Here is a 13394-nt window from a genome sequence, read left to right on the forward strand (position 1 = left end):
AAACAATCCAAAACAAGATAAAAGCAATCAACTTGACAGGCAGGTACGATTATTCCACATCTTACAATGAGTGCATGTTAATCTGAATTCACTTGTGACAGGGCGAAATCTGCAGGTGCAACCTTGAATCAGCCATTGCTCATACATGTCTTACATTCCTAAGAAAAACCTGCTGCAGGTACCTCCCACAAATTAGCATATACAATACAGGTACATAAAAAGCTGTTGTGGCAGACTCCATCTGGTTGGAAAAAGAACGGTGTTACCCCTATTAGGATACCTTATCATTCCGGAATAACAATGGTGGATTATGAGGTGACCGTTTACACTGGCGATCGAGTTCACGCCACCACCGTGAACCCTGTGCACATTAAGCTGGTGGGCACAGAAGGCGAGAGTGACCGCACGTGGCTGAGGTCTTTGGTCATCTTCAGAGGAGCAGTAAGTGTGGGAAAAATAAATCATGACGTTGAAGCAACTTTTTTCTGGTCCTTGGAGTTAAACAGAGTAGTAAAAAGTAGTGATCATTGCGAGAACAACGACCTCAAAAATGCCCAGAACCAATAAGAGTAAAGAAGTTGCAACACCCAACCAGTAACAATAAACAAGTGAATTTCTTTTTGCATTTGTGGGCAGTACCTTTGTATTTTCTCGTGCACGCCTGCTAATATGCATGCCCAAATAGACTGAAAGTGAGCTCAGACACATCAACACCAAACTTTTTTGTAATGCCAACCGTTTTTATCACATTAATTTTGACCAATCTGCAGCAGGCGTTGCACAAGCAAATTCATTTATTAGCCTATGGCGCCACCTAGTGGATTTTGGGTGTTAACACTCAACACACAAATTCCTCTATTTTCATGTTTATGACTCGTCAAAAAAGCGATTGCGCCAGTAATCACGGAAAATGCATTATAACATATCAGGTTTACAGCATATCAAGAACTGTGATTTATAACGGGAGTCAATGAGCCAAATCGGGCATTATTACAAGAATTTCGAGTGAATCTCTCCCTCCTGTTTGCAATAATTATAAATTGCAGCATGGCGCCAATTTGAACTTCTGCATTTTTTAACAATCCTGGTGAAATGTCAGGTCCCGAGTGTATTTTTTTAAAATACTTTTTCTTTGATGAAACACAGAAAAACATAAAAATGCCAGAAAATGGACAAATAACACAACCAGGTTAAGCTGGTGGGCACAGAAGGTGAGAGTGACCGCATGTGGCTGAGGTCTTTGGTCATCTTCAGAGGAGCGGTACGTGTGGGAAAAATAAATCATTACGTTGAAGCAACTTTTTCCTGGTCCTGGGAGTTAAACAGAAAAAATGCCATTGAATGATCCTTTTGTGTATTCATTACCATAAAAGTACTAATTCAATATGATAGGAGTGAAGTAAAAAAAAAAAAAAAAAAATAGACCGTATAGCATACTTAAATAAATGTATTTTTTTTCCCATATCATTTTAATTAATGCATTATGCTCTTTTCATGCATGAATTGTATTTAATAAAGAGTGCATGCTTAGTTTTGGTTGAGGTACTGTGCTATGCTTGTATGTTATTGTGGTTCATTTTGGGAGGTGAAATTGTCCCTCCCATGTTTTGTTCCTACTTCAATCAGGTTAGGTAAAGTAATGCACCTCTGGGTATGACGCAATAACCTTCTGAACCTTTTTCAAATTTGGATTCTTTCTTTAAGCACTATGTTACTTGTTTTTGTTTTACCAGCCTGTCTTTAATAGAGCCATGTGATGCATTTTTCATAAATTAGAACAGTTCTAAGGTGTCTTACAAAATGTCTGCTGTCATTGCTTGCAAACTGTTGCATCCGCCGCCGGTCACGGCTCATGTTACACCTTCATTGGAACTGGCAAGAGCACTTTTGACTGATTTAATAAGGACATCAGTGCAAATTGGGCAACCCCGAGCTGCTTTGGCCGCATTAAGGGACATATATCATGATGTTTGCACAGACTTAGGGTTTCTGTACCCTGATAGAGGCCAGATCTAGACGCATCTACCAAAGCACCACACACACAACAAGATCTAGGTCTCGTGTTGACCGGTCATACCGAAAACTGCATCTGATTGCCACTGCAGTTACACAAAGTTGATGTATCCTCTTCCACTGAATCTGGACCTGTTTATTATTTATAGGAGATGTAGTATTTGGTGGTAGTGTTAATTTGATCAACCATTTGTTAAATTTGGTCTCAGTTTTAGTCTAATTGCGCTTGTTAGTTTACTCAACCTCATCTCATTTACCTCATCTCATTTCTATTTAGTCAAGTAGAAATAGAAACTATATTTGTCTAATTTTAGTCAGGATAATCATTTTGGCCATTTACATTTTTTTTAAATTATGTGTGGCATATAATTTTATTTTATTTGATTGCGATGAATTGTTTTATTTAATTTTAGTTTTTAGTTTGCAATCATGTGTAGTTGCCCAGGTGATTTGTGTTGAAGTGATGTGACTCCTCCAGCCATTTTAAGCAGCATTAGAAGTTAATATTTTGTCTAGAATTAATTTGATGACTTCATTATTTTTCATGTACATTTAATACCTTTAAAAAACACATTTTGCCACTTGCTGTTGACTGAAAATGACATCACAGGTGATCAGGAAACTGGCAACGACCAATCTCAGCTCACCTGTTTTCTGAGTTTGGTCATGTGACGGCAGCAAACAGCCATGATTGATCATTAACTGTTTCCTGAGCAAGCGTGATGTCATCTTTTGTTTATGCTCCTTTGAAATGAACGTAACAGAACAGTGGCACTAGAACATAACGGTACACCTAATATTTTCAACACATGGCATGCTGCTGCGTCTCTTTGAATTTTTTTCTTCTTTCCATATCTGCACTCGCCTTTGCAGATGTGTTCCCACTGCACAAGATCTTCCACCTGTGGGACACACTGCTGTCGGGGAACTCGTCGTTCCCCTTGTGCATCGGCATGGCCATATTGCAGCAGCTCAGGGACCGCCTTCTTGCTTCAACGAGTGCATCCTGCTGTTCTCTGACCTACCAGGTGACCCTTAACGTATGCATTACAGCAGTGGTTTTCAAACCTTTTACACCATGTAGCACCCGAAAAAACGTACCACCATCATTACCAACGTTAAAATACAGTAACTCAGTAAGGCAATTGTAGATGCACATAAAAAATGAGGCTGGTTTTATCCCTAAAAATGTTTAATATTATTGTAAGCCACTGTAACATGATACACTTGTAAAATTACGCACTACCTATAAATATAGGGAAACAAATGCTTAAATGAGTTAATTGCACAAAAACAGTGAAATACAATTTACAGATTAGGCTGTGATTCTTAGGCATGCCACTAGAGGGAGCACGCATAACATTCGTGACTAGTGATGGTAAAATGAAGCTTCACGAACCACTTGTGATGTTTTTTTTTTTTTTTACTCCTCGAGATGGTGCTCTTGGTAGGGCTGCTCCTCTGGGATGCTCGATTATGAAGAAAATATTCGATTATAATGATAATAATTGAAATCGCAATTAGGACGGTCATTTATTTTTGGGCACAAAACAAGAAAAGGTTTAAACGTAAAAAATATTAAGGCAAATAAAATTATTTGAAACGCTATAATTATGCAAGTTCCTTTTGGATTAAACAAAATGTATTACATTTGTTATTTTAAAATAAAGGTGCAAATGTATAAATGTAAACAACTCTAAATTAGTATTCATAATTTTTTATTTTTTTACGATTATGCTGATTTAGTGTAATAATTGAAATTGTAATTTAGTTTTGATTAATTGCACAGCCCTAGCTCTTGCAATTGAAATTGATTAAATTTCCACTGTATTGAAATTGATTACCGAAACATGTTTTTTTGGCCATACTAAAATAGTGTGAAGTTGCACATCCACTACAATAGGTGGCAGTGGCGCTCTCATTGTTTTAGAGCGCAAAGAGTATTACCTCCCCTCCAGAGGTGTACTATTTATAGTAACAAAAAAATTATTGAGAAGGCAGTACTGACCCACACACGTTCTGCTTGAGCCAACCTGGAGTCCTAATACTATTATTATCAAGTTTTGTCAAACCGCCCTGAATTTCACACTTGAACCCAACTTTAAGTCAAAGTTCATCTATAAAACCACTGCAAGCACTGGCATCCCTCCTCCGTAAAATCCGTCTCCTTATCTGCTACTGCAAGTTCAGTGTGCATCTGTGTGGAAATGAGATGCAACCAGGCTGCCCCAGGCACCAAAACACTCCAGTTAAAGCGACATTATATGGACAAAAGTTTTTAGACAGCTGGCTATTACTGCACAGTACTTGGCTCAGTTTGGGAGAGGCGCTATTATTTCAAGTACTCAGTCAGCCTAGGTGCTGCAGTATTTTTCTTCACAGTCTTCACTTTGCTTCCTTGAGTCTCTTCTAAGCGTGGCTAACAACATGCAAGAACCAAATGTCATGAAGTAAATACAAGAGACATTCTCTCTCCTCTATTGTTATTGTTTGTTTATTTATCACTAAGACTGACATATGTGCTGTGGTTTCCACTGGTAATATTACACCACAAGTTGACGCTGTTACCTACGGGCTTTTCGGTTAGCGCTCTCTTTTTGTAGCACTCGCACGACACAAACACATACGATTTGCACAGAGTGACCATGTGGCATTCAGAATGTACAAAATGCTCGGGGGATAACTTCCCTTGTAAAGTTCTTGCTTTGGCAAATGCTTTTACTACCTGACGTGCATATGCAAGGAATGAGGGCATGGCAGAGGCAGTTCTCCTTATAAAGGTCAAATATGTCAGGCAAATGCTCCTTTTGCCAAGTTTTCTCTAGAGCCCTTGCCAGCTAGTTAATATCTAAAGCGGCCAGCCCCTTTATTGCTGCTTCAGACCTGAGGAAAAACAATGCAGGAGCTGATGCTTTTGCTAAACGCTTTAAGGAGTTAAGTCGAGAAAATTCACATTGAGGGCCATCATCGTTTTAGCGCATATGTTCATAAACAGCAATGGAGGAAGGAATCAGAAAGTCGCATTTTCTATTTTGCGTTTGTTTTAAGGTTTAGTGCACACTCTGTTGTGGAGCTTCAATAAAACAATGTCAAACAAAAAGAACAGAAAAGATTGCAGCGCAGTATGCATTCAAGCTTAAAGACTAAGTCACACCAGGTTGTGTGAGTGCAGGAGGTCCCAAAATTATCAGCATAGCCATACAACCAGAAATTGCCTTTTTAGTGTGCTTTATGCAAGAAAGGGGAGAAAATGACTCCTAGTGATCACAAGCTTACAAGTGATAACAGTTCCATGGAACAGTGCATGCAAAATACTTTTTAATAATGAGCCAAGTGTTGCCTCACTCTGTCTAAGACAATATCTGATGGCGTGTGGCAGCAGAATTCTCGTGAATTCATTGCAAAGCAAAGTCACAACTTTTGGTCACAACTATATTAGAGATAGACTGCTATGGGGTTTTTTCAGGGCCGATACCGATGCAGATTATTAGTAGTCAACGAGGCCGATAACCGATATTTGAAGACGATATTCATTTTCAGTAAGACATAATATTGCCGTCAAAATTGTTTAAAATACAAATGCCAATCTTGACTTTGTTGTAGTGTCTTTAACATTAATACTTATTGAACAACTTTTCAAACTTTTCAAAATGTTTAAAAAAAAAAAACTTATAATAAAATGTTCAGGGAGCTCTCAGTGTTATCAGTACGTCTGCCCCCCCCCCCCCCTCCAAAAAAAAACTGAAATCTTAAACTTTCACATTTAGTATTCGGTTTAGGTGAACGGTATGGGATTTTTAATAGGTTGTAGGTGAACTAATGACTACACACTCACACGCACGCACACACACACATACATGCAAAATAAATAAAAAAATAAAAAAAGAGAGAGCGCAATGATGATGACATGTCGAATCGGTAAAATTACCGAATGAACAATACTGAGCTCTCTTAAAAGTAGACACAAATAGAAAAGGGAAGGACCAAATAGGTACAACTTTTTGTTTGCATGTAAGGATGTAAGGGTCTATGTAAATGACTTTCGAAATATCCCACTGCTGTACCATGGGAATGTAGTTTGAAGAAATAAACGGTCATTACCTCTTCCAAGGAGAAGCATTTTATGGCCATATTTTCTTTGTCATTTTGCTTCAGTGCTAGAGACATTTTGAGTGTTTTGCAACCTTGATCAACGGATGGCTTGTTTCATTTGGCTGTTTTCCCCCTTAGAAATTGACATTGAACGTTGCGTCCGTGAATCCATCAACCTCTTCTTCTGGACGCCAAAAAGTGCAACATACAGACAACATGCGCAGCCACCGAAGGTCTCAGGTGACAACGGCTTTGGGAAAAACACAACGTACTACTCATCCGACTACCAGGATTTCCCCAAGACGGACCTAGTGAGTATATATTTGACATGATATATATATATATATAAATATATATATTTTTTTTTTTACCAGTGTTGGGCTAACGTGTTATTTACAGTAATGTATTACATTTAGGCAATAACGAAGTAATATGACCAGTTACATATCATATGTTAGTATTCTTATTACAGTTACAGAGTCCCATACCGCATTACAATTTTGGGACCATAAGACAAATTAATCATCAAAAACCAAAAACAAAGCGTCCTTCAGATCTTTTACGATATAAGTTGTTAACTGAAACAATCACCACGAGCAGAATGTGTATAGGCCTATACAATATATGAAATACGAGGTGACCTCCAGTTGCAAATTTTCTTTGCAGTCTCGGGAACCTCTTGTGCTGCTGGACCTGAAAGCTGAAGTGTCCCCTCGCATCTCGGCAGAGGACTTCATCGACCTGTGTGAGATGTCGTACACCGCAAATAACCGGACCAAAGCCAACAGGCCAAGAATTATTGCTGTAGACATTCGGAGTGCAGAGGAGTATCCTTGCCAAGGTGTTGTGAAATATGTTTCTCTCTCTTTATCAATTTCCTTAGTAGATTTCATCATCGGGAAATGGTGTGCACAGGCTGTAACATCAGTTGGAAGATTCATTTTGTTTCCTTGTACTCCAGCCACCCATCTTTTTTTAAGTACTTTTTCCTATCTAATCAACTTTTGAAAATTGTTCAAAACATTCAGCCAGTTAGTTAAATTAGATTAGAGTTTCATACCAAGAAAGCAGAGGTAGGTTTCACCCCGAGGAATTGCAATTGTTAGAGCTTTTTGTCCAGCGATGGGCATTTGACAGATTTCTTTGATGTGCTATGAGGAAAACTAACGATGGATTATTTAAGTAAGGTAGCATCCAGCATGGTTTTAAATGGTCTTTAACCTCACGGAAACCAGCTTCAGCAAAGGCCACATGTCTGGCAGCATCAACATTCCTTTCAGCACGGCGTTCGGCACCGATGACGAGGTGCTGCAATGTCCTACGACAGGAGCCCTCCAGAACTACAAAGGACGGGTTGTTGTCGTCATCGGCCACGCTATGAAAAGCGCTTCTGTGGTAAGGACGCATTTACAAAAGCACACGGTCCGGCAAAGAATTTTATACATAATTGGTAGTAACTGTTTTTTTTTTTTCACAAAACTGGAAATAAACTATTTTGAATGAATAAGGGAGGTCATTCCAAAATTCAATCCGCAGAAGTTATTTTCTTATGTGGTAATGAAAGTCAAATGACTTAATATTAGCTTAATCATATTAATAAGTAAATTTCCTGGATATTATAAAAGTATGACATCAATTGTGGGTTTCCTGCATGTATCATGCCAGCAATTGTGTCACAAAATAGATGCATACTTCAGATTGCCTAATGATGATGGAACATCATCCAAATTCCTTTGTGTTTTCAATGGAATAAAATTTGCCTTAACTAAGTTGGGAAAAACAAAACAAATGTGGAAAACGTGCCCTTATTTCATGTTAGAAAAAATAAGCTTTCCGAGCCTTTGAAGAGACTGCCCTATAGTAAATTGTATTTAATCCGAGTTGTGTGCTAAAATCCTTCAATTCTACCGTCCCTTGAAATGAAATTATTACTACATATCATCAGTGCTTAGTTCAGTTTTTCATGTTTTCTGAAAAAAATAACTTATTTTAGGATGGCAAGATTTTCTTTTTTTCCTTAGTTCACAGATCATCGAGTTTCAAGGTTAACAGGCTACATTTTGGCCACATACAGGAGTTTATAACAAGCTGTTCTTTAAAATAACTTCAGATCTTTCATTGCAAGCCAATTAAAAGTAGATTTTCATCGACAATACACTCCCATCCCTAGAACTATTTACTGTCCCATTGACTCCCATTACAACATGCATTTTTCAATATGCTATAATCCTGATATGTTATAATGCTTTTCTCATTAAAACTGAATGAATCTGTTAATAATCCTTTGAAAACAAGGAAAACTGGGCATTATACAAAAGAAAGCCGTTTCTTTGAATTGCCGCCCCCCACCAATGCTGCCCTGTGCGGCTGCACATAATGCACGGCACATGCTAGAACGCCCCACTGCAGGGTTTTTTCTTCTCTCAAATCTTCCGTCTTTCTGCTTCCTCCTAAGTTTGCTGCACACCTTGTCAAGGTGCAATTCCCACGGGTTTGCATCCTAGACGGAGGGATCAACAAGCTGAAGCCCACAGGACTCCTGACTGTCCCTTCCCCTCAGATCTGAGCCCAAGCGGTTGAGCCAAATGGAAAAGACTATGTACATATTCTTTGTGTGTGTTTTTCTGATACCATCATGAAGGAATAAACAAAACTAATTTAAAAAAAAATGTGCACGCCTCTTAAGTCACATAAAAACTAGTAATTATACACTCATCAGCCTCTGCAATCTGATGATACTAACAATAATCAAAACTGTAGTTTAATGTAGCAGTTGGGTTGCCGTCACACCTTGATGTCTGACCTGAATGAATTTTTTTGTCCAAGATTGTTTTAGACTCAGTTGCAAAAAAAAGTCAGATGTCACAGTTCATTTATATTTTGCCTTAGCTTCAATACTGTTTTCATAACAGCCCACAGACAGAGACATAACCAACTAGATAAAAGTCAAACCGCACCAAAGTAAAGTAGGGATGAAACCGTTTCTTGAGAAACGGCAATCTTCGGTTTATATTTTGTTCATTATTTTGTACGTTTTTTTTCTTCCTGTCCTTTTTTTACGGCAAAATAAAAACAATTAAAAAAATAAAATATATTTCAATACAAAGACTAGCTTCATTTGATCCTTGAAAATATATATATATTTTTTTTACAACTGTTGAACTAAACAATAAAAACTAACAGCTTTAAAGACGTCTTTCTAATATTCTTCTCATAGAAACAATTCTCAAAACGCCTTGCTTGCAGATTGAGGCCTGCCTACGAGCGCTACAATCCAGCAGCGTTGATTTACGAGGACCCCATAGGTATTGAGTTGAGTAGGGTATTTTGCTCTGAGATGATACACCAAAGACGTTCAACTAAGATGCTATTTGGATTTGGCTTTGCAAAGTTCGCAAATTACTTTTGATTTCTCCAACAAGTACTAGCAAGTACAACTGAAAGTAAAATGACTCATTTATATTTAGCCTTAGCTTCAATACTGTTTTCAAAACAGCCCACATACAGAAACATACCCAATTAGATAGAAGGTCAAACCGCAAAAGGGCGTAACGTAGGGATGAAACCGTTTCTTGACAAACGGCAATCTTGCTACACTAAATCACCAAGTAACTCTTGCGATGGGTAAAACTCGATAACGCCAGCAGCAAAAGTTGAGAAATGCTGCTGCTTTTGTTGCGTAATCTTGTTGGGCCATTACCTGGCAGGGATGCCGTATGCCAATCATCTCTGTTCTTTCTATTTCCTCCTGGTTCAACCCACACCTTCTTGATCAGAAATTCAGAGTCCGCCTATCGAGACAAGGCCGATTAAAAATTCTTTCAATTCCGAGACAAGACCAAGACCCTTAAAAAGTGGTCTTGGGACCAGCCTCGAGACCAAGACTGATCTCGAGAACGCTCACAGAGAATTTCGCCAGACATTCACCAACAGTTTTAATGGTCACAAACCGTTTTACTTGCCGCCAAGGAATTTTGATCATGTTCTATCAAGGTCCTCACTTTGAGCAATTTGAAGGTAGAAAAGCATTGTAAAAGGTGAAAGCATTCAGTAATCCCTGTTCCACTTAAGTGTCACAAATAAAATGTACAATGCCTGTTATTTTGGGCGGGAAAAATGACCCCGTTTAATAAGATTTCCCCCTGTTGCATATCACCATGGTTGTTCTGCGTCCTTCATTTTTGATTGCTTCTAATTCGTTGATCAAAAGATAATCTGAACAAATCACATTCCTTATTTGACCAACTTTGTTACTTAACGATTATATCGGGTGATCACATCTGACATAATCATACAGTTGTGCAAAAAGGAATATCGTCATTAACATGATGCACCAGATGAGTCCGATTCTTGAGTGCCTTACTGTACTGCATCTGCATCTACTGTTAATGGGATTTAAATGTGGAAGTGCTTAGTTTGCAAATTAAAATGTCACAACATTGCGCAGATACATCAGACAATAAAACGAAAATAAAAACCACTCACTCACTCAGTCACTGGTACCTCCCCCTAACAACCATACATAATATACAAGAAACTTGTGACCGGTTGTCTCTACTTGAACGAGAAATCTAATTTCCCGTATTAGTATTCCTCATCATTCAGTCGTAATAATGGTGAACTATAAGGTGACCGTCTACACAGGCAACCGAAATCACACCGACACGGTGAACAACGTGCACATCAAGCTGGTGGGAACAGATGGCAAGAGCAACCGCACATGGCTCAAGTCTTTGATCACTCCAGAGGATCAGTAAGTACAGTAAAACACTATTTTTATTTTGTGTTCTCATTTGAGATTGTACCTAAAGTGCCAAAAGCTGATTGGTTGCCAACCAAGGTACCCACAAGGCACCATATTAAAACATGAAATGATGAGTATACTTGCACGCACAAAAAAATTAATAAAAATCTTGTCAGTTTTAATTGAAAGATGTGAATGCAGCTTTAATTATTTGGAAGCCACGTTGCAATTAGTGTGTCATCTGGAATAAAAACTTCCTTTCATGATTTACTCACTTTTGCAAAGATAATTAGTGTAGTACACTACCTAAAAGAAAATCAAGGTTCTCGAAGGAGAAAAAAAAACTGCTGGGAATGTACTTGTTAGCAAACCTTTTTTCGGAGGCATAATTTAACAAGAATATAAATTAAACCAATGCGCAAACTAGCTTTAGCATTGGTCATCAAAATAAAAGTACAGGGTCTATTATTTATTTCTTGAGACAACATTTCCTGTCATTTTTTCAGGGGTCAACTTGTACTGTTTCCTGCCCAAACTTCCTTGGACGGCTGGTTCTGATCAAACTAGTCAAACGACCTAACGCCGATTCGTATGATGACGCTTGGTTCCCTGATAAGGTGGAAATCAAATCACCCAAGAATGACGTCTACACCTTTCCAGTGCACTGCTGGATCTGTAGTGGGGAGGCTCACCACCTCTTCAGAGAGGGCACAGGTGGGTTAATTTGATTTTTGTGCGCTTGTCTGCCATCATGTGTTTGATACCCTACAAATAATCCTCCTCATGCAATATGTTTGTGGTTTTGCTCTGACAGCTCTGAGGATCTTTGATGAAAGCCACTCTCTTGGACAGAACGCGAGGAAGGGGGAGCTGATCCAGCGAAGTGCAGACTATGAGTGAGTGTCATCCAATGTTTACTTTTTTTTATAATTAAAGTGTTCTGTATGAGGCTACATTAATCTTTAAACCACCCAACAGATGGGATTCTTATGCCCCAGGTGTCCCCCACACCATTAAGGCAGATGGTCCTTTGACCCTGCCACAGTTGCGATCCAGTTCTTGTTCACCAAAGCTACAGAGTTTTTATTCACAGTGGTTACAGGTAAGAGCCATCCAAAATTTACAATATGATGGGATCAATCAACATTGTTTGTTGTTGTTGTTTGTTTTTTTGCTATGTAAAATCTGCCTGCTTTTTTCCCAGGTTGGTTGCGCTTAACATAAAAGGGCTGGCTGACAACCAAGAAAATTGGAAATATCTTGATGATATCAATGACGTGTTCCATAACAAAGACACACCCTAATCAGGTAGCTGACCGAGGCCTAAAAGTGTTTTAAGTGTTGTTCGTCAAGTGTTTCTAAGAATCAAGAGCAAATAAAAGAAGGCATTAATACCAGCAAAGTAGTAACTGTAGTATTTAACAGAGGTGGGCATTCCGTCAATATTGACGGAAGGTTTGTCAATAACGAACACCTCTTTAGTTGGAGGTAAACAAATGACAGGAAATTTACTTAAGCATTGCCGCAAGTGGCTTTTTGTTCGTCAATGACCATTTGCGCTCACAAATGACAATTATAATGTGGTTTGGCATAAAATATTAGCAGATTGAAAATGACAGAAAGATGGACACTCAAAATTTAAATTAATTGATGTGCCAAACTCTGGTATTTCAATTCTTATTATTTTGTATTATTATTAGTTCTTTCAAGCGATTACAATTTTGTAATTAATTAATTGCACAATTTTTCATAATTAATCGCGATTAATCACATTTTCTACGCAGCTTGAAATACATATTTAAATGAATACAATTTGGGAATTGATGTAAAATTCCTCAAATAGAAAATATATTTAAAATGGTAAAGATTGTTGGTCAGATTTTGTGTGTATTATTTTAATGAAAAAAAAAGAAAATTTGTTCAAATAGGAATGTACAAAAGTTTATACAAAGTAGGCATCTTCTTTATGTTTGTGATTTTCATTGGAGCTGGTAAGCATTTGATAGATGACGTTGGAAAGTGAGGTTTATATTTTGTTCATTAATTTGTACTTTTTTTTTCTTCCTGTCCTTTTTTTTTAAAGCAAAATAAAAACAATTAAAAAAATATATATATATTTCAATACAAAGACTAGCTTCATTTGATCCTTGAAAATATATATATATATTTTTTTTACAACTGTTGAACTAAACAATAAAAACTAACTGAGCTTTAAAGACGTCTTTCTAATATTCTTCTCATAGAAACAATTCTCAAAACGCCTTGCTTGCAGATTTAGGCCTGCCTACGAGCGCTACAATCCAGCAGCGTTGATTTACGAGAACCCCATAGGTATTGAGTTGAGTAGGGTATTTTGCTCTGAGATGATACACCAAAGACGTTCAACTAAGATGCTATTTGGATTTGGCTTTGCAAAGTTCGCAAATTACTTTTGATTTCTCCAACAAGTACTAGCAAGTACAACTGAAAGTAAAATGACCTATTTTGTCTAAATGAATCTCCAGAGTCAACGCTTTAACTTTGACAGTTCTATTTTATCTTACTA

At 37.8% G+C, this 13394-nt stretch overlaps 1 protein-coding gene and 1 pseudogene across 2 annotated transcripts in view; both read left to right on the plus strand.

Annotated features, from left to right (window-relative positions):
• The first annotated feature begins 254 nt into the window (after positions 1 to 254).
• The window catches only part of LOC147169392 (polyunsaturated fatty acid lipoxygenase ALOX15B-like), a 36282-nt gene continuing 23142 nt past the window's right edge, over positions 255 to 13394 (plus strand). The window contains 4 exon segments of the mRNA XM_086082702.1: positions 255 to 441; positions 11356 to 11563; positions 11664 to 11745; positions 11828 to 11904. Coding sequence (XP_085938828.1) covers positions 301 to 441; positions 11356 to 11563; positions 11664 to 11745; positions 11828 to 11904 — 508 coding nt within the window. The 5' untranslated portion in view covers positions 255 to 300.
• LOC147169393 (TBC domain-containing protein kinase-like protein) lies at positions 2443 to 8692 on the plus strand (annotated as a pseudogene). The gene is made up of 6 exons (XR_015095748.1): positions 2443 to 2458; positions 2887 to 3041; positions 6244 to 6416; positions 6772 to 6932; positions 7341 to 7500; positions 8561 to 8692. The product of XR_015095748.1 is annotated as a TBC domain-containing protein kinase-like protein (transcript).

This window comes from Leptonotus elevatus, chromosome 8 (assembly GCF_054856555.1).
Source record: "Leptonotus elevatus isolate MCC_2025b chromosome 8, RoL_Lele_1.0, whole genome shotgun sequence".
Taxonomy (NCBI): Eukaryota; Metazoa; Chordata; class Actinopteri; order Syngnathiformes; family Syngnathidae; genus Leptonotus; species Leptonotus elevatus.